At 39.5% G+C, this 23,090-nt stretch overlaps 1 protein-coding gene across 4 annotated transcripts in view; it reads right to left on the bottom strand.

Moving 5' to 3' along the window:
- nectin1b (nectin cell adhesion molecule 1b) overlaps positions 1 to 23,090 on the bottom strand; it is a 381,414-nt gene that overhangs the window by 222,633 nt on the left and 135,691 nt on the right. For all 4 annotated transcript variants that reach the window (XM_049483657.1, XM_049483659.1, XM_049483660.1 and 1 more), the window contains exons 4-5: positions 22,278 to 22,395; positions 9,055 to 9,206 (exon numbers count right to left, since the gene is read on the bottom strand). In XM_049483657.1, coding sequence (XP_049339614.1) covers positions 9,055 to 9,206; positions 22,278 to 22,395 — 270 coding nt within the window. The remainder of the gene's footprint in view (positions 1 to 9,054; positions 9,207 to 22,277; positions 22,396 to 23,090) is intronic.

Below are 23,090 nucleotides of genomic sequence, written 5' to 3' on the forward strand. Positions count from 1 at the left end.
TTTATGCTGACAACTTGCAAGATGCTTAGGGTGGGGTTGCGTATCCCTGCATCAGCCAGCTCAGACAAGACAAGAGTGGCACATCCCCAAATTTCATTCATTTGTCACTGTTTCTATGGGAACGAGGCACGGCCGCCTCGCTCTGTCTCTCCGGAGGGAATTGGCGGCAAGTGGGGGTGTGTGTGAGGGTGTGTATGAGTGTGTGGGGAAGCAAGCACTTGTTGAATTAAGGCATGTAAAGCTGCAGTCACACTCGGAAATTGCAATCTGTTGCACCTACCTGAATGGGCTGACCATGCCTGGATTGAAAACCGGATATAACATAACAAACACCCATTGAATTCAGTTTTATTGTGTAGGATTTCCTTGTACTGCCAGAACAGCTCCCACTTGTCAAAGCATGGAGTATACAAGACTCTGCAAGACGGTGTTTAGTGGTTTCTATGTGGTTATATGAAACATGGGCTGGGTGGTGTTCTCTGAAAGTGTTCTCTGGTCTAATATCTAGTATAATCTAGTATCTGGTAGCAAGACTAACATTTGAGTAGCAGATCACTTAACTAAGTGGGGCATCCATAATCATAATGGGTGTCCAGTGAGGGTTTTGTAGATGTTCCGACCCTTTCAATCTTACTATTTCTAGGAATGAATATTGTTCTTAAGGAAAAAAAAAGCTTAGCAGCAGATTTTTTAACAACAAGTACTGTAAGTTGTGAGTTGGACCACTTCCTGTAGGTTCTAAAAAATTGTAGTTACCTGATATTTTGGAGATGACCTGACCCAGTCGTCTAGACATCACAGATCTGGTTCTTGTCAAGATGGCTCAAATCTTTATGCATGTGCTTATGCTTCAATAACTTCAAGCAGCGTCTTCCTTCCCCCAAATATCCTTGGACAGGTCTGGCTGAGACCTGTCAGACCTGTCAGGAGGCTCAAATGCCAAGACAGGTGCTCTCAGTAAATCGAAAATAGCTTAAATAATTAATTAATTGATCAATTAAGCAAAAAACAAACAAGCGCCATAGCACCATAGTACATCCTTGAAGCACTTTTGCTTCCTGAGTCTACACATAAAACAACATATTGCAAATAAATTATGAAAATGAATAAATAAACAAATGTAACTATGTTAAATTTCATATATAGGTGTTTTTAAATGTGCGGCTGACTGGTGTTTATAATGTATACTGCCAGTCAAAAAACATTTACCCAGGGGTTTATCCTTTTCTATTGTTGATGCCACATGTAATGACTAGATAATCCAACAAGATGATGCAAGATGAAGCAAGTGGGTTGCCAAGTGAACCGCGTAACAAGATTGAGGTTCAGGTGTCATGGCCATGGTTGACGAGAACTTGTGTAACTGTGTTGCTGGGAAATTTGTGGAAATGTCTGCAGCGTTTCCTCCATTCGGGGTGTTTACTGCTGCTATTTGAAAGACTGTCACTTCAGAGCTCAAAGCAGCTAAATCAGGTGGACTGCATGCCTAAGTTTCTCATGTGAAATTTATTTGCTCTGGTTTGCAACAAGGAGCTGAATTCGAACTGAAATAAATATATTTTGGATTGCGAAATTTGACGTAAAAACCCAATCTGACTGGGCCTTCGGAAAATTCATTGTAGTTCTTTTTGAAAAAGAAAGGAGAGCATGGCTCCTGCTGGAGCTATCAGTGGCCTTGCAGAATAAAGAATTAGTCCGTAATAGGCCATATGCATTCGGCCATGGCAAGGCCTGCTTCAGCCACGGACAGTGGCAGATGGAAGAGCCTCATTAACATCTCATTTGGCCATGCTGGTTCTACCATTGAGCCACAGCCACTAGACTCCTGTCACGGACCCAAACTGCAAGGTTGTACCATGCAGATACCGCCTTCAGGCCATGTGGATTCAGGCATTTGACTAACAGCATGGTTTTAAAAGCGACTGCTACAAAAAAAGCTATATTAAAAGCTTATTTTTCATGATGACAAGAAGTCTTACTTCCGTAATTTACAATGCAACAGCAGATCTAATAATATAGATGACAACCAAAAATGTAAAATGTATAAACATGCAAAATACAAACGTGGTGCTGAATAAAATATACTCAGTTACCGGAAGTCCTAGAACTAGAAGAAACTGCGAACACAACACAAAAAGATGGTAGAGTTGTGGCGTTCAATATACAGTAACTTGTATTCTCCTTGTATCCTACCATTCTAAAAAAGAGCAGCTGCATCTGTGGTTGAAGGATCTAAATTTAAAAATAACCACTCTAACATCTATACATCTACTCTTACCATTTTTTGGAGAAACCAACACCAGAACATCTGCACTTTTCCACCAAAAGAACTCTGGTTCTTGAACCAGTTCTGTTAGGGCTTATTTCCACCAGCCCGTATTTCCATGACTTTTAGTAGGACCATCAAAAACGTCACATGATACATCATCAACAGAGGGCGTTGCACAGTGGCGGTGACTTGCTCTTTTTTGCAAGCGTATACTGCCCGAGGTAAATGCTTCACTAGTTCACCATACAGTTTCTCCTTCCTAGTGCTCTCTTCAAGTTTCTTCTAAAACTTTGGTGAACACCAAATAGATAATAAATGGTGCATTTCCTCAGCAGACCACAGTGCACTCTTGGGGGTGGGTCGCCATTTTGCTCCTCTACAAACAGACACGCCCACAGATGTTGCCATGGTTTGTGCTGAAGAACCTAGTTTTCTTTGTTTCCTGCTGCGAAATGAACATTCTTGGTTCTGGAACCAACTTTTTTGTTGAGAATGCAGTAAACCGTTTCAAAATTAGGTTTGCGTACCATGTTGGTGCAAAACCGCTCCAAGAGAAATGGTTTAGTTCAGAAAATCCCAGCACCTGACACGCCTGCTTCACCAGAACTTCATTAAGTAGCTATAAAATAACTATAGCGTTTCCAATCACAAAATGTAAGAGCAGTTGCATGCATAGACATTTAGGTGGAAGTTTTAAAAAATTTAGCTCCTTTAACCACAGATGCAGCTTCCCTTCTTTAAAAATGTGGTGGATATAACTCATTTGATGCTCAAGCAAATCTAATAGCTTTCAAGAATATATTTTTTAGAGACTTTCAAAGGCTTTTCTTTTACTTTACTTCATCTGTATACAATTTATGAAAAAATTGCTGCACAAATAGCTGACCAATGACAAGAGACACAAAAGCTCAGTGACCTCTCGATGGAATGATGAATCACAGTGGAGTAGACACTGCTGTAGCTGTGGAGATCTATCATTACTTCAGACACAAACTCAGTGGGACTGCTCCACCACATATATATCCTGAAATATGAATCTCAGGAACAAACTCTGCATCAATAACCTTCAGCTGGAATGAGTCGTGAAGTTCACGACTTGGTTGTAGTCATAGTTCCTAGTGGAAAACTGCATTTTTATGATATCATTTTTTTCATTTTCATTGTAATCACACATTCTTCACACATTTGCACATATAATTGTGCACATTTGAATGAATTTACTATTGTATTGTATACTATTGCCTTACCTATACTGCACTGGCAACTGTGTTTCATTGTAATTTACAACAATGTTAATTAGTGGGTTAAATTGGTGTTAAAATGGCAATAATATAGTTTTTTTTTGTTGTAATTATTCCTACAATAATATTTCTTCCATAGAATCTAGTCATTGTGACAGGCCTAACCGAACAGGACATGTTTGTAATCCATTAACCATGAGAATGCTGCCTAAGATACAATAAAACACATTTAATTATAGCATCTCAGCCATATACTCCACTATTCAGGGTCCTGGCAGCAATAGCACAGCAAAACGGTCCCTATTCAAACCATCAATGCACACTTCCATCACACACTCACTTCTATCTATAACTGCGCCAATCATTAGCCCAGAGTGCGAAAATATCCCCCCCAACACAACACCCCCACCCCCCCCACCCAACAACCGCCCAACCAACTGCTCCATACCCATCCAGCATTCACGGACAATCTTCTCACGTCCTACTTGCCATCTCTTCAATGGCAGCCTTTCAAACCTCCATTAACACCCCGCTAATGTTGGCAGCGCATGTCATCAGGTTCTGACGACACACCGTATGACTTCACCGTGTTCCCATAGAGTCAGCAGAACCGTACAGACCAAAATAATCACTTTCAGCCAGCGAGCACAAGAGCAAGACACATATACAAACACATGCAAAGCAATGCATTTAAGAGAGCACCCATCCAAGCACCCAAAACAAAGTAAAAAGCATCGCAGAAACAAAGATGGCTGACGAAACAGAGCAAAACTTCAGCACTTTCATCAAACCAGATTATCAATATCACAGTTAGCTGTGGATTTGGGCTGCACAATGTGGACACAAATACTATGTTACTATGTAATGTGAATAAATGTCTATATATAGAGTGAAATTACTTGCAATGAGGGTTATCATGATGACACCATTTTTTAAATCTGATAATGATCCCAATCCCAAAAAAATACAAAGACAAAACTACAACAAACAACTGTTCCTACGGTTATAGTGTTACAGAATACATACAGTATTTAATTTCTTGACCCTTTGGCCTATAATGGAGACAATGCCTATACCATTTAGTGGTCACATGGCAACATTACATTCAGTTTACACTCAATTTACTGAAAACAAGATGCTGGGAATCCCATAAGTTTTTACAGCCAGGCCAGCCAAATCATGGGCTAGGAAACAATTCTCATCCAATTTTATGTTTAAAACTAGTTTAATTATTATTTTTTTAAGTTTTGTTTTTGGACTACTTGGGTCTGTCTGATCCTTAAATGGCAAAATTGCATCATTTTGAAATATTAAAACAAACTCTTGTCCACATAAAAATGACTTCCTATACATTTAGTTTAAAACATATTAGGTCATACTTACACCAAATATCTAGGGGAAATTAAATGCACACCAATAAACTAACTAATAATGAATTAAAGGTTGCTTGTTTTAAGTTTTAAGTAGGTTTGTCTCAAAACAATGATAAAAAAAATAATATTACATGTAAACATTACCATTTTCTAACCTTTCCTCAACCCTTACACAAAGAGAAGCTGTTTTTGTGACTGTGCCTTTAAAACCTATTCACACCAATTATGTTTTATTTTTTTATTGGACTAAAAATACATTAATAAATAACGGATATGACTTTCAACATAGAGAAATGTTCACACCAAGTCTGACTCGGTGTGTGAATAGGCTGTATGACTGGTATACTGTATGTATTTAACCTCTATTCTGATTGGATGCCCTGTATAGTGCTTTATTTAAAAAAAAGTCTGGGCAGAAACACCCGCTATTGTTTTCAGTGAGAATAACACACAGTACCATAGACTCTACTGTATAAGCAGATATAAATACAAATGTGGTGGCTTTTTGGCTTTTGTGACATCACAAAACCACTGTATTCAAAACTCATGCTGTTTATATTTGTAGTTTGCATATATGGGAAGCATGAACTGGAAAGGGAACTGGTACATTTTTAAAATGCCAGCAATATCCAATTCATACTTCCTATTTCATGATAACGGCTGATAGTGCTAAATATTATAAATAACACATAATATAAAATAAAACATTATTTTAGTGATAATTAATAACAAATAAAACATTGCACAGCCCTTATTTTGCTTATTTTAGAATGCAATGGGAAAAATACAAGACAAACATCCCAGCAGTATTTAGGAGCAGGTTTTGTAGAGAAAGTGGTGAAGTTTTGCTCTGTTTTTCTGTATTTCTTCAGTAAAAGCAGAATAAAAGTGAGATGTTCTCCTGCAGCAGGTAAAGGTATCTGATAGGAATATGAGTGTTCCAGAGAAACGCTGAGATCAATAATAAACAACCTACAGAGATATAATATTTATATTTATAGGGATGAATGACAAGCTTTATACGTCTTTCTATATATATATATATATATATATATATATATATATATATATATATATATATATATATATATATATATATATATACATATATGTGTGTGTGTGTGTGTGTGTTGTCAGGGTTTGTACAGTATGTCTGCATTCAAAAGTTTAGAGATGCTGTTTTTAATTATGAATAAGAAGTGACAGTGTTGCAGCTAGATGCATGAAATTGATTGTAATTAATACTAATATAAATATATTTTACCACAGTGTTTATTCTTAGGGCAGAACTGCAGTTTTTCTATGTACAGTGAGTCCAAGAAGTATTTGATCCCTTGCTGATTTTCTTTGTTTGCCCACTAATAAAGACACTATCCTTCTGCACTTTTAATGGTAGATATATTCTAACATGGAGAGACAGAATATCAAGACAAAAATCCAGAATATAATTTTAAAGAATATATTTTAATTAATTTGTATTTCAATGAGGAAAATAAGTATTTGATCCCTCTTGCCAAACACACTCAATACTTAGTGGCAAAGCCTTTGTTTGCAAGCACAGCGGTGAGACGTTTGTTGTAGTTAACCACAAGTTTAGCACACACACCAGGGGGAATTTTGGCCCACTCTTCTTTGCAGATCCTCTCTAAATCATGAAGGTTGGTGGGCTGTCGCTTGGCAACTCTGACCTTCAGCTCCCTCCATAGATTTTCGATCGGATTGAGGTCTGGCGACTGGCTGGGCCACTCCATGACCTTAATGTGATTTTTCTTGAGCCAATCCTTTGTTGCCTTTGCTGTATGATTAGGGTCGTTATCATGTTGGAAGACCCAACCACGGCCCATTTTCAGATCCCTGGCAGAGGGGAGGAGGTTGTCCCTCAGGATTGTGCGGTACATGGCTCCATCCATCTTCCCAGTGATGCGGTGAAGTAGCCCTGTACCCTTGGCAGAGAAACACCCCCAAAACATTATGCTTCCACCTCCATGCTTGACGGTGGGCACAGTGTTCTTGGGGTCATAGGCAGCATTTTTCTTCCTCCACACATGGCGGGTGGAGTTGAGGCCAAAAAGTTCAATTTTGGTCTCGTCTGACCACAAAACCTTCTCCCAATAACTTGGTTCATCTTTCAAATGATCATTGGCATACTTGAGGCGCGCCTCCACATGTGCTCTCTTCAGCAGGGGTACCTTTCGGGCACTGCAGGATGTGAATCAATTGTTGCGCAAAGTGTTGCCAATTGTTTCCTTGCAAACTGTGGTCCCAGCTGCCTTCAGGTCATTTGCTAACTCCTGCCGAGTGGTTGCAGGACGATTTCTGACCGTTCTCAGCATCATTGCCACCCCACGAGGCGAAATCTTCTTTGGAGCACCGGGCCGAGGTCTGTTGATTGTCATGTTATACTCTTTAAACTTTCTGATAATTGCACCAATAGTTGTTACTTTCACATCCAACACCTTACTAATCTTTTTGTAGCCCATTCCAGCTTTGTGAAGGTCAACAATTCTGACTCTGAGGTCCTGTGACAGCTCTTTGGTTTTACCCATGTTGGAGACTTGAAATCTGTGTGATCTGTCTGATTCTGTGGACAGGTGTTTTTCACACAAGTGATTAGTGAGAACAGGTGGCTTCAGGTCAGGTAACAAGTTGATTGGGAGTGTCTAACTGGTCTGTAAAAGCCAGAACTGCTAATGAATACTAAGGGATCAAATACTTATTTCACTCCATGAAATACAAATCAATTAATATATATTCCTTAGATTTATTTTCTGGATTTTCTTTTTAATATTCTGTCTCTACATGTAAGAATACATCTACCATTAAAAGTATAGAATGATCATGTCTTTATTAGTGGGCCAACGAAGAAAATCAGCAAGGGATCAAATACTTCTTGGACTCACTGTATTTCTACTGTATAATATTGTAATAATTCTCTAAATCTAAACATGTTACCAAAATATATAAATAATGACATACTATTAACATTACTGAAAATATATGGCTGTGTAATATCATGCATTTACAGTATTTTGATCATTTTAAAGTTGTGGAAAACTCCATAATATAAAAATAATAATATAACTACACCTGCAAGCTTAAAATATAATATTAATAAATAAATAAATGTTTTGTTTTTATTATTTTATTTTGCTGCACTTTAGACACCTCCTTTCACCAATTTCCCCAACTCTACTGCCATATCCTTAAGAAAACACGTTTTCAGCCATGTGTAACATCATAGATTTAACCCCAACAAAAATGAACACATTAAGTTTGTGTTGACCGACATCACCTTGGAAGTGATAAAGGAAAAGAGCGCCATCCACCCACCCAGAGAGAGCAAGGCCAATTGTGCTCTCTCTCAGACTCTGGCAGCTAATGGTAAGCAGCATGACCAGGATTCAAACCGGTGATCTTTAAATCATATTGGCAAACGTTTTAGTCTGTTAGATCAGTCAGAGCTCTGTTGCTTTGTTTATGATTCAAATTCAAGTCAGTGAGTCTTGGCTCTCTCGGACTCCGGCTGCTGAAGGAGAAGCAGCATTACCAAAAACTGTCTTTCGTTTTTATTTTTATTTTTTAGCTTGTTTTCTTGTTTTACAGTAAAGCTCTTATTAAATACAAGAAACAAATAAATGAATTTGAGTAGCAACTCTAAACTTCTGAATGGTATTTATCAATGTTTGTAAGTGTATGATTATGTGTGTGTGTGTGTGTGTGTGTGTGTTCATATGCTTGGTGAAGCAGAGCCAGCAGGTGGGCTGCCCTCCTGCATGCTCACATAATTCACCTGCTCTGCTCTGACATGCTTACATCAGCACAGGGCGGTTCACTCTATGTGTGTGTGTGTGTGTGTGTGTGTGGCTGCTTACATCTGCATTCATGCTTGATATACAGCGTATATGAATATGTTTAGACTAAGCAGAAGTGAATTCTATATTTATCCAGCTCTCCTGCAGCCTGGTGCACAGAGCCGCATTATTTTAAACAACTCTAATCGCTCACCATTACGGCTACGTCTCTCTCCAACCAATCACATTCCCCCAGTCCTGATTACCTGAGTGCAGGCAGAAATTCTCTCCGACACACACACACACACACACACGCACACATACATAATCACACACACTCGCACACACATACTGTATATAGCGGCAGCTTCTGGACCTACCTGTCACATTAACCTCCACCAGGCCGGAGCGCGTGCCGATGCTGTTGGTGGCGTCACACACGTAAGTCCCGCCCAGTTCGTACGTCACTGGCCCCTTAAAAAACAGAGTGTTGTTTTTGATCTCCACGTTTTTAGGCAGCGATCCGTTCAGCCTGTAACACAGAGAAAATAACGCATGGTAAGCCTAAATTTATATATAAAAAAAACACTTAAAAATTATGAGTTTCTTTGATTTTACCAAATTGAAAACCTCTGCAATATAATCAAGAGGAAGATGGATGATCAAAAGCCATCAAACCAAACTGAACTGCTTGAATTGTTGCACCAGGAGTAAGGGCATAAAGTTATCCAAAAGCAGTGTGTAAGACTGGTGGAGAAGAACATGCCAAGATGCACGAAAACTGTGATTAAAAACCAGGATTATTGCACCAAATATTGATTTCTGAACTCTCTTTCTGAAAACTTTATGATCATGAAGCTCTGCCTCTTTTTTGTTATTTCAGCCATTTCTCATTTTCTGCAAATAAATGCTCGGAATGACAATATTTTTATTTTGAATTTGGGAGAAATGTTTTTTGTAGTTTATAGTAAAACAAACATACAATGTTTATTTTACTCAAACATATACCTATAAATAGCAAAAACAGACAAACTGATTCAGAAACTGAAGTCTATTACATTTTACAGCTTATTGCATTTATTCACACGGAACAGAAGCTGGACTGCCAGTACATTCGCTGCACCCTTTACTGCAATGAAAATATTCTATTTAGCTCATTTAGCCACACCCATTTTTTTTACAGAAAGCAGTTCTCACTGTATTATCCTTCAGCCTGTAGTTTATTCTGAATGCTGTTACAAAACACAGTGGGTGTGTGTCAACATCACGCTCACATGTGCCTGGAGACAACGCGTTTTGACAAATTACCTGACAGGAACAAACTCATTCAGGAACTGCAGAGCAAGAACACACACTTTCTTACATCAGTTCTTCAGAAAAAAGTCCTCACAAAAAGTCTGATTCATCCTGCTTAAACTGACATTTAGGCATGCCAGTGTATTTTAACATATAGTACCAGTCAGAGGTAAATTGTGCGCATTGTAGATTAATAATAAAGTTATCAAAACTATGAAAAAAGAATGCATGGAGTTATTTATATATTATTTTTTAAAAAAGTGTTAAAAACAATATATTTAAGATTTTACATTTTACATATTTATTTATGTGTGAAGCAAAGTTCAAAATACACTTGTCAACTCCAGGGGGAGCCCAGAAGCAACCAATACCTTACACAGTTCTTACATAATGCTGCTTTAAATGATCGAGAATTCTACTAAAGGTGCCTCCACTGGCAGAGTGACCAGCAGGGTGATGGTGAACAGCAGGGTTTAGGTGAATGGGGGGATTGGAGGGATTGGAGGGATGGGAGGGGGGATGGGAGGGGGGGGAGGTGAGGGACATCACAGCTAACACACCTCCCACATTTTCATACAGGCAGCACAGACATCATCAGGCACGTGGCAAACAGAGCTGCAGGCGGGGGGCACAACAGGTCCTCACAGGCCCACCCAGCCTTTGACAGCGGGGGGATAAGGGAGGATAAGAGGGAGGGACAGAAGAAGAGAAGATAGAGGGATGAGGGATGAGGGGGTTAAGAAGAGAGCTCCAACAGGCGCTCTTTATGTTGTGTTTCGATCTTAGTCTGAAGAATGATTTACTGAGTGAGACTAATTACGATTACGTGTGTTTTTACATGTGTAAAATCATTACCTAGCAACAGAATTGAACCCAAGCCTAAACTAAATAGGATTTACACTGGTGGAACACCACTGGAACTGCAATTTTAATAAAATTGAATACTGCATTTAATGTATATACAGAAATGTGTAAAAGTCAGAAATCCTACTTTTTATAATGCTCCGCTATTTCCACTATTTTAGTTTTTTTTTATGGACAGGGATTAAGTCTTTTACTAAAATATTTTCCTTTCAATGGGAAATCTCAATTTAAAATGCTGTTTAGTCCAATACTAGTCTTTATCCATGTTAGAGAAAGGTTGAGACAGTATGGAACAGTATGGATATTTCGTGCCCTATTTTAGCGATGTATAGTGCATCTGTCAATTGTGCATCATGCAGTTTGATTTAGGGCGTGTTGTTGTGTCTTTAGTATCGCGAGGGTGCAAAACGTGAAATAAATTAATCAGTGTGCCAGTTGTCATTCCCTGTAGGAGCCAGGTGTGCTATGACTTTGGCACGTTCGTATCTTAACAGCACTGTGCTTTTGTGCATCTCAGCAGAGGATTTTGACCTGCGCGTTGACGGGGTGTAAGATAGCATCGAGCATTGCAACGCACTTTGTGCAGGGTGCCCTTGCTACTCAATTTTTGTTATGTGTTTCAGGCATTTTTTTCACACTGCCCCAATCTTTTAAGATTTTAGGTTTTGTAGATGTTGGCGTATTTTTTTCACTTCTAACTACCAGTTATTTTTTAAATTTATTTAGTTATTTACCATTTAGTATTTAACAGACAGGTAGAATATATATAAATATAACGAGAAAAAGGAGCATAAAAGGCAAAATTTCCGTGAGTACACATTCAATGCATACCTTGCAGAAAATCCAAACTACACTACACATTAGTCTGCCATGTTTCAACAGTCATGGGCTTAGCATGGGTAGATTCACATTTTGCTATATTGAGTAAATCAACCACTCAAAATGATTCCATTTGAAGGGCAGCTGTGCTATAGTTTTGTCTCTCCAGGATTGTCTTTTTAGCAGCAGTAAATCCAGAAAACAATAGCTTGCACTGTATCATCTTAAACTCTGAGTTGGAGTCATCATTCAGGAGACACAAGCAAGGATCCCAGTTGTATTAAATTTCCAGAATATCAGACAACAAAGTGTGTTCCCATATTGCCAAAATTTTACAATCAAGGAACTACCTAAGAAGCTTCAGACAGATAAAACACACTGAATTATTCAAAGTCTGGACTCTAGGGTGGTCAGTCCAGTGTTCTGAGAACACAAACATCTTCTCTGTTGCTGACTTTTTTTCTTCTTTATTTCCTTTTCTCAGCAAGAGCTTCTTGATCAGCTCCACATGCTTCCCACCCACAGTGCTGAGTCTTTATCTTACAGTTTGTGAATATTAATGGATGTTTGCTGAACGTGAGACTGGTACAAAGATGTATCAAGTCATGGGACAGCATTATGTAAGTTGATCATAAATTGAATTGCTACAGGAGTTGGACAAAGTAGCTAAACACCTGTCATTTTAGTGTGGGAGGTTTCAGGGCTAAATTGCACCAGTTAGAGCAGAGTATGAAGGTTCAATTAGCAGGGCAAGAGCACAGTTTTGCTCAAAATATTGCAATGCACACAACATTATGGGTGACATACCAGAGTTCTTGCTGGCGCATCTGTGACTAAGACAGCATTTTTTTGTGATGTATCAAGAGCCACAAGAAGGACGAACCACATCCAACAGGATTAACTGTGGATGCAAGAGGAAGCGGTCTGAAAGGGATGTTCGGGTGCTAACCCGGATTGTATCCAAAAAACATAAAACCATGGCTGCTCAAATCATGCAGAATCCAATGTGCACCTCAACTATCCTGTTTCCAGCAGAACTGTCCGTCGCCACAATAAATTATTAGATTCAGTTTCATTGTCCAACCCCTGTACCTCAGGAGATGGCTTGGGAATGGGAATGCCCACACTTGTATACATAATTTGTGAGGTGTTTTCTTCAGGTGAATTATGAGAGGAGGTGGAAAATATATATATAAAAATAAACTTTTCACAGATAGTGGCAGCTTGTTCCATGAGGTAGGGAGGGGTGGAGGTCTTGTAGGTTTGGACAAAAAAAGGGCATCAAATATTAAAGGAAAGACTGGTTTTGTAAGAGCTTGCCCTGGGTTCACCCGCCTGCAGGAAGCCCCAGGAGAGCAGCCCCGGCAGCATTTGATCAGCTGAGCAGCGTGGCACGTACCCCCCGCCAGAACCTGACCGCACAGCCATGTGAAGGAGGTATGTGTGTGTACTGTGTAGCTGTCAGCAGCACGGCCCGGTCATGGTTCAGCAGACCACCCTGTCCAGACTTGTCTGGAGAGGGGGTGTCCACTCACTGGCATTCCAGAGCCCCATGCTGAGGAATGCCCTCCCTCAGGGCTCTACTTTTATCTCACCCAGTGATAACGACGGTGGAACGATGGTGGAACGATAATGGAACGATGGCTACCATGAGCCTGGAAACAATCTCACCATCTTGAACAGTCTGACCTTCACCCCTCACCCCGCCCACACCTCGTTCCGTCAAACAGTTGCTTCCCAGCCGAGCCTGCCTGTAAGAGGAAGCGTTCAATCTGAGCCTGGAAGTAGAGGTGAGAACTTTGGGTCAGCAATTCAACTCCAGATAACTTGGATTCTGCACCTCCAGATCTCTGCCTTCAGGGAATCCCTGGTGTCAACCTAAAGGTCTCTACTGTCCAGTCTACTAGTTTTTGGATTTGGACGAGCATTAGTCATCAGAATCAGAATGGTTGGTGAGATTATCTTTATTGGCAGTTCTCCTCTACAGGGACAAGACAAGCTCTGTATGCTCTGTGTCAGCAATGGGATGACTGCACAATATCCGAGATGAACTGTGATTTCCTGAAGCTAAAGTAGTAGCACTCTCTGGATCAAATAAACAAACTACAGAAAAGAAAAGAGAGAGGGAGAGAGGGAAAGACATGTAAAGAGACAGAAAGAAACATGGTGAGATAGCGAGAGTAATATATATATAGAGAGAGAGAGAGAGAGAGATAAATGGGGAAAGACAGAGCGAGAGGACTTTATAAAAGACAGAAAAGAGAGACAGAGAACGAGAAAGAGTGAAATGGAGAGAAAGAGACAGAGAGAGAAATAGATAAATGTGAGTGATACATAGAGAGAGAGACAGAGAGACAGAGAGAGAGGAAAAAATACAGAGAGATGAAGGGAGAGAGAAACAGAAATCCTGAGAGAGAGGGGGTTAAGAAAGAGTGATACATAATATATAATATTATATAATATAATATAATATAATATAATATTTGGTAGCATAACCCTGGTTTTTAATCACAGTTTTCATGCATCTTGGCATGTTCTCCTCCACCAGTCTTTCACACTGATTTTGGATAACTTTATGTCACTCCTGGTGCAAAAAGTCAAGCAGTTCAGCTTGGTTTGGTGGCTTGTGATCATCCATCTTCCTCTTAATTATATTCCAGAGGTTTTAATTTGGTCAAATCAAAGAAACTCATAATTTTTAAGTGGTGGCTTATTTTTTTCCAGAGCTGTACATGGAGATAGAGAGAGATAAATGGAGAGAGAGAGATACACAGAGAGAGAGAGTGGGCGAGAGAGGAAGAGCGAGACAGTGATGGGGAGAGACGGTGTGGTGGTGCTGACAGATCGGACGGGACGGCCGCTGCAGCACTGCCCGCCTAGCGCCAAATGTGTTGTGAAGGTTCCCCCGAGCCGCTTTCTGGAGGTCATCAGTGGCCCTGCTTCAGAACACTGCCACGTCTGCTCAACATTCACACACTCCACACACACACACACACGCGTACGCAGCCGCACGGATGAGCGCCCACGAGCACACGTGAGCAAACATGCATGTTCAGTGCAACATATGTGGGCACACGTGGGCGCACTGACACGCAAACACGTGAGCATCATGGCTCTCTTGCCTTCTGGCCTGAAGCGTACGTGCACACTGACACACATGCACCTCCAGCACTAGCATCCAGCACTCTGAGGTCACGTGACCTCGTGTGAGGCATCTTCAAATAATACATAGTACATGGAAGGCCATGATGAATAATGTATATAAATGCAATAACTGAACAAACACACTCTCTTTCTTTCTCACACTGTTCATACACTGGAAACCCAGAACTCAAGTGATTTAAGTCTGTTTTACATAAAAATTGGATATTTCTAAACAATACTCAACTATTTTGAGTTAGCTGAACATTTGTGGGCTTATATACATTCAAACTGAGCAGAGATTTCCGACCTCACAAGTTCATATTCATAAAGTTTCAAGAGTACAGAAATCAATATTCGTTTTTTAATCACAGTATTCATGCATCTTGGCATTTTCTCCTCCACCAGTCTTACACATTGCTTTTGGGTAACTTTTTGCACTCCTGTTGCAAAAATTCGAGCAGTTCAGTTTGGTTTGATGGCTTACGATCATCCATCTTCCTCTTGATTATATTCCAGAGGTTTTCAATTTGGTAAAAAAAAATCAAAGAAACTCATCATTTTTAAGTGGTCTCTTATTTTTTTTCAGAGCTGTATATGCACAGTGACTGATTACAGTGGATAAAAAGGCAGATCCATGCTAGCACTTTCACTCATCATAACAGATGCACCAGACTCTGGTTGGGACCGAGCCGCTGAAGGTTGTTGTGTCAAATCCCGCCGTCTGAACCCAGAGAGGTCCCTGCACAGGAGTGTCTGCAACCCCGGCCTAATTTTGGCTCTGCGCTCGTTAATGTGTCTCGCCGCCCCGCCCCGCCCCTACCTCCCTTGTATCTGATAAATGATGCATTTGATAGCTTTTAGCAGGCAGGTGTGTTGCTTGGTTGCGGCGCACTGGCGGATTTTGCGTCGGTAGCTGCAGAGCTTCCAGAGGCTCGGCTTTATTTAGCCGGTAGGAAGTGACTAATGATTACGAGGCCTGCAGCGCTGGACAGGTCGGTACAGAGAGCATGTCAGGCCTGCAGTTCGCTGTTTTTTTTTTTCCTCTTTTTTTTCTCGCTGACATCCCCTCCGCCCCCCCCTGCACTTCGGATTTGCATCATACATAATGAGTGCTGGCTTGCTGCAGGAAGTGCGGAGTGCACTATATTTAAAAATGAAACGCTTTAACCCCCTTGAGCGCTTGAGCTGGGAAGAGTACAGCACGGGCTAACAAGGGGTAAAATGTAATATGCGATTTATTATGTAAGTTGTTCTTCTTGTATTCCCTCCGCAGTGTCATCTGCAAATTCTTACAGCAATTGGAGAGACATTTCTTAAGACATAAATGTAAAAGTATTGGGACACCTTGTCTTTTATTGTTTATTGTATCTGAAGAGTATGAATTAAGACTATTAAAAGAGAAACATGATAAAGTAAAACATGATAACAAGTACAAACATTTGTCAAATAAACCACCTTTAAATGCCTTCGGCTTTCCAAAATATAGCACTTTTTAACCAGTGCTCCCAACAGGCTCACAATGCTAGCAATAAGGGCATACGATTGCCCATGCAAGGATATTGCTATTTTTACACCATTAACAAGCTCAAAGTACATCCACACTTCATTGATCGAATTTCAAGGGCTCTAACGTTTACAGAAAGTGTACAAAGTAGTTAATTAAAAAAGACTTAGTGTTCATAACCTACCTTGAGCTTTGTTAATGGCTCAAATATAGTGATTTCTTTGTATGGGTAACTCTATGCCCCTATCACTTGCATTATAAGCCTGTTGGGAGCATTAGCTAAAAGCTCTGTATTTTTAAATGCTAGGGGTGAATGAAGGTGGGCTATTCAACAAACGTTTTTACTTATTATGATGTTTTGCTGCAGCTCAACTCTATTTCACACCAGATTTCCTGCTTATGTTGAAGTATATTAACTGTCTCTATTGTCCAGGGAATACTTCCTACTAGATTTTGGGGTAAAAATATTGCTGTCAGGATATGATTGCATTCAGCCACAAGAGAAAATTTAGTAAGGTCAGGATGTCAGATGATCAAGCTGAACTGCTTGATTTTTTGCACCAGGAGTGGCATAAAGTTATCCAAAAGCAGTGTGTAAGAGAACAGCAGTGTGTGGAGGAGAACATGCCAAGACGCATGAAAACTGTGAACGGTAAAAACCAGGGTTATTCCACCAAATACTGACTTCTGAACTCTTAAAACTTCATGAATAGTAACTTGTTTTTTTGCATCAATTATTATGTTTAATAATGACAGTTAATCAGCTGAAACACACAGAAAGGTTGCCTCAATCTCTCAACTCAACCCTGACTACCTCCCTCAGCCATGCCCCGCCCCCTCAATCTCTCCTCACCCCTCTTTACCTTTCCTCCATCACTTCCAGACTTCATTCTCACTCTATCATCACCCTCCTTCTCACCCTCTTCACCTCTATTCACCCTCTTACTCTCATTGTCACTCTCTGCATATCTCCACCTGACCTGCCCTCACTTACTCCAGTCCAGTGCTTCTTAATTCTGGCACTGGAGGTACCCTGCCCTGCACATTTTAGTGGATTCCTGCTTAAACACACTCTCGAGAAAGCCACACAGAACATGTTAAGGGTAGGGTATCTCCAGAACCAGGACTGATAGATTACCAGTGATTTGTCTTTTCTACTAATAGACATACAGCTCTGGAAAAAACAAGAGGCCACTTAATAATGAAGAGTTTGTTAGATTTTACCAAATTGAAAACCTCTGGAATATAATCAAGAGGAAGATGGATGATCACAAGCCATCAAACCAAGCTGAACTGCTTGAATTTTTGCACCAGGAGTGCAGGCGTAAAGTTATCCAAAAGCAGTGTGTAAGACTGGTGGAGGAGAACATGCCGAGATGCATGGAAACTGTGATTTAAAACTAGGATTTTTCCACCAAATGTTGTTTTCTTTTTTGTTATTTTAGCCATTTCTCATTTTCTGCAAATAAATGCTCTAAATAACAATATTTTTATTTAGAATAAAACAAGCAATGTTCCTTTTACTCAAACATATACCTATAAATAGCAAAATCAGAGAAACTGATTCACAAACTGAAGTGGTCTCTTCATTTTTTTCCCAGAGCTGTATAATGTTATGAAAACTCAAACTAATAGTGTGTTTACAGAGGAGCCCCGCTAACAATATAAAGGTCTGTCTGGATAATTTGTCCACCAGGTCTGCAGAGCAGCAGGTCCTACAGAAAAAGAGGCTATTTTTCTGTATTTACCAGCCTCCTCTTTTCTCCCTAGAGAGAGGACTATTGTTTTTGTGCCCTCTGCCACCTTATTCGGCCAAGTGCATGTATACTCTCTCTCTCTCTCTCTTATTAAAATCTAACCTGGTCCACAGAGTCACAGAAGCCAGGGTGCTAGCAGCCATTAATCCACCCCCACTCAAGCCCAGTGACACGCTTTCCCGTCCCCGTTCTCTCCCAGCAATTACAGAACAAATTGCCACATTTATCTCTCAATTTCACTTAATAATTCTCCCATTTTTAACAGCACCTCGCCACAAGACCCGTCCATTGTGGCCCAGCTGCTGCCTGTGTTTCCTTATTTATACTTTATTCACTATACGAACAAAAGTATCAAGACACTCCTTTTAATGAGGGAGTTCAGCCACAATATGCAATGCAGTACACCATTACTGTCAGAGATATTTAGTTTTCCAGAGAAAAAATGTTGCCTGTGTAACAAAAACATATTCAAGAGCAGCTATGCATGAGTCTAAAGCCTAAAGTACCATGGCCAATGCCATCTGGAAGATAGAGGGATATAAAGCCCTGCAGCAACAGGTTATGGAACAGTGGAACTCAATTCTCCCAAAAACAAAAAAAAATCCTCTGGGATTAGTTTGAGTGGTGTTTCTGATCTCTATCTAAAACACATATTGCACTACGAAACACTTTTCCATATACAGTATGTTTGTTCCTTGGTGTTAAAAGAGTTTTCCTAATGCTTTGTGTCTAAAATTCCCCATAAACCTTTGTTTTTGACTCTTTTATAGTCAGCACAATGATATCCGAAATTTAGTTAACTCTAAAATACTAAGGTTTCAGACTCCAGTGAACCATGATGAGAGCTATTATTCACAAATGGGGAAAATATGGAACACTAGTGAACCTTCCCAGGAGTGACAGCCTACCAAGATTATACCAAAAGGGCATGGACAACTCATCTAGGAGGCCACAAAAGAACACAGAACAACATCTAAAGAAATGCAGGTTTAACTTGCCTCAGTTAAGGTCAGTGTTAATAATTTAATAACAATAAAGAGACTGGGCAAAAGTGGCCTCCATGGGAGAGTTTCAAGGCGAAAAAACACTACTGACCAAAAAGAACACAAAGGCCCATCTCACATTTGCCAACAAACATCTTGATGAAAATTCTGTTGTATGGACTAAGCAGACAAAAGTGGAACTTTTTGGAAGTTGTGTGTCCCGTTACATTGTCATAAACCTAACACATAATCTTAGAAAAGAACATCATAGTCAAAGTTGAACATAATGTTGGTGGTGTGATGGTCTGTGGCTGCTTTGCTGCTTTAGGACCTATACAACTTGATGTGATTGATGGAACCATGAATTCTGCTCTCTATAAAAAAAATCCTGAAGGAGCCATCAATTAAGCTCAGGCGCCCTTGGGTTCTGCAGCAGGACAATGACCTAAAGCACACCAGCAAGTCAGGTCTCTGAATGGCTCAAAACAAACAAACGAAATGAAGGTTTTGGAGTGGCCTAGTCAAAGTCTAGTGATTGATATGCTATGGCATGATCTTTAACAGGAAGTTCATGCTCAAAAACTCTTTAATGTGGTTAAATTAAAATAATCCTGCAAAGAAAGATGTGAAAGACTCTTTGTCAGTTATCATTAAAGCTTGATTAAAGTTGTTGCTGCCAAGGGAAGGGTGGCCCAACCAGTTATTCGGTTTAGGGGGCAAATACTTTTTGACATAGGGCCAGATAGTTTTGGATAGATTTTTTTCCCTTAATACATAAAATCATCATAATCAACATAAAATGTGTTTGTTAATCTATGTCAGCTGGGCCAGGACAAGGTGCTGCTTAGAAAACACAGATTTCTTGTAGTCACAGATCCCAAAGGGATTGGTGTACACAGTATAACATATACACAAAAATGCAGCAGTAAATAACAACACACCAGAACATAGTGAGCCAGAAGCAGGATCAGAACATGGGTAAACAATCAGAATAAAAAGGAAAAGCAAGAGAGTAGTCAAAGGAGGAGGCAAGGTCAGTAACAGAAGATCCACAACAAGATCAGAGGGCTAGGCAAGAGAAACAAGAAGTAACAAGAAGTCAATAACGTCAGGAAAACGAGTTGTAAAAAAAGAGCTAGAGAACTAGTTAATACTCAGTGAGAAACAAAGGAAACAAAGGAAACAAAGGGATATTTATACAGGTGCAAACAGGTGTGCGAAATGTGTAATCAGAAGTTGGGCGAGGCTGAACGCTGCAGAGTCACGCGTTCAGCCGAGTCATTGTAGTCCATGGGCTGAGATTGCTGGGAAATTGAGTCTTCAGAAGAAAAATTGTCTTGAACAGGCAGACTGACAGCGTCAGGTCTGACAATCTAAAAAAATGTAAGTATGATAAAAAAGCAAAAACAAAAGAAATCTGCATAAGAGAAAATCCTTTTTACAGCACTGTAACTACTAGGTTATAAGTGACACGATTGGACAAGGCATTTTGGACTGTTTTCAGAAACAGTCAGGAGAAACTACGTAAAACCTATTTGGGGCATGTCCCAGAGTGCACTGCAGCATGTAAAAATTTGCTTAGTAAAAAAAGAAAAACGCAACAACTGGGAGTGTTTACAACGGTCATTTGTTAGCCAAAGTGACAGCGATGTTATCTTAAAGGAACAAGAGCTTGTATTGCTACTCTCACTCCACACATCCCAGCGCTGAGATCAGATTAATTCTGACTCATCCACACTTTTCTTTATTCTCTTTCTTCCTTTCTTTCTTTCTATTCGTTTATTTTTTCATCCCCCGCTTGCACTGTAACGCTATTTTCTCATGTTTGATCTCTGGCTTATCTCTCTGGATCTGCCGAGGCCCTGTGCCTCAGTGTAAGTCTAACGAACCCATTGTGGGCTGCCGCGGGTCTTATCTTCAGTTTCATGTAAACAACCTGAGATCGGACCAGAGATACGGCCACAGGAAATGATAGCGCACATCAGAGATTATATTGGACCTCAGAGTATTTTGGTAACATTTGTTATGAATCGCGTATTCAAAATGCACTGTGAATACATTCAGAGTGCATTATATGGCACAAATGATTGGCCATAACTTATAGAATAACTCAGAAATACTTACAGCAACATACAGTATATGCAGCATGTTATGAATACAGTATTTAGCGTGACTATTTCATATTTTAATGTCTATAATTTAACTAGATAAATAGTTTAACTCTTAAAACACATCTTTTGGACACCATTAATCAAGTGAAACTTAAACTATAGCAAACAAATTGCCTCAACAAAGATCATTAAGTTGGTCTTACATAATAATCTGATTTAAACAGAGCTATTTGGCACAGGTTTTCCCCTGATATTGGTCACGTCATTTGCATATCTCACTCATCATCAGGGTTTTAAAACATTATAATATTAAAATTAAAGTACTGAAAATATGCAGAGCTTTCAAACCAAAACTTTCAAAGTTTTTATATTATATTTATAAAGGTTTAAGAGTTCAGAAATCAATATTTGGTGGAATAACCCTGATTTTTAATCACAGTTCTCATGCATCTTGGCGTCATGTTCTCCTCCACCAGTCTTACACACTGCTTTTGGATAACTTTATGCCACTCCTGGTGCAATAATTTAAGCAGTTCAGCTTGGTTTGATGGCTTGTGATCACCTATCTTCCTCTTGATTATATTTAAGAGGTTTTCAATTTGGTGAAATTAAAGAAACTCATTATTTTAAAGTGGTCTCTATTTTTCCCAGAGCTGTAGGTATATGTTGGCTGGGTCCAGCTGGTCACATTTGCATTTCTGCAAGTTATATATATATATATATATATATATATATATATATATATATATATATATATATATATATATATATGACTAAAAATAAATATATATGTATTATGTATGCCATATGATGCAATATAAATGCATATATGCAGATTCACAGAAAGTGTTATGTCCTTATGTCCTTATGAACAGATATTATATCGTTTAGTATTATAATATAATAATGCATTATGAAAACAGGACAGAAAGTGTTACCCGTATTTTTCTTCTCGGTTCCTCTCAGTGCTGAAAGTGTGACATGTTTTGGGATCATTACGAGAGCAATGTGCAAATTGCTAAATTCATCATTTTTTTTTTCAAAACCATTAACGAGCACATGCTCATACAACAGCAAAAAAAGACAGCACTGTCACGAATGAAAGAAGATAAAAGTTGGACTCACAGCTTCCACTGGTACACAGTAACGGGCGGGTTAGCGTCAGCGTTGCAGGTGAGCTTCACGTCCTGTCGGTTGAGGTACCAGTTCCCATCAAAACCTTCGATCTTCACCTCGGGTTCATCTGTAGAAGAAACACCAGTTCATTATACAGGATCCTGCTAGAAATTAGCCGAAGCCAGTGTGCTACACAAAGTCAAGTGTATAGCTTACTCAAGTAATTCCATGAATAGTAATGTATTTTCCTTTATTTGTAACTTTAAAGAGCCTTCAGAGAGCAAACGCCATTCAGACCACTTCCACTAGGCCATGCTTCATTAGCCTATTCCTGGTTTGAATCTAGCCCTGATTCTGGCCTAAATGCTTGGCTCACATCCTGTTGCTGAGTCCAAACTATATTCTAAGCCAATGCTGCCATACATCAGCCGAACAGAAACCAAACTTTCATCATTTTTGTTAAACAATAAACTAATTTTAAAGTTGTATGTAAACATGGTTGTCATATTTACATACAGTACACTTGTCCAACACTTCATTCTGCTGCAGTTTAGCCCCACCCATTCATATTACAGTATTGAAGTTACAGTATACAGAGAGTTTTTAGTTCAGACAGTTTTTAAAAAGTCACTTACGTGATGTCTATTTAAAGTTAAATGAAAAAAAAATAAATAGCCATCTGTATATGAAAATTTAGGGCTCTATTTTATTGCTGTCATCTGCATACCACACAGGGAGTTTTAGTGTGTCTTTGCTATCGTAACAATGGGAAAAGCAATGTGAAATTAATCAGTTTGTCACTTGCCATTCCCTTGTTGTGAA

This window comes from Astyanax mexicanus, chromosome 9, assembly GCF_023375975.1.
Source record: "Astyanax mexicanus isolate ESR-SI-001 chromosome 9, AstMex3_surface, whole genome shotgun sequence".
In the NCBI taxonomy this organism is placed as follows: Eukaryota; Metazoa; Chordata; class Actinopteri; order Characiformes; family Acestrorhamphidae; genus Astyanax; species Astyanax mexicanus.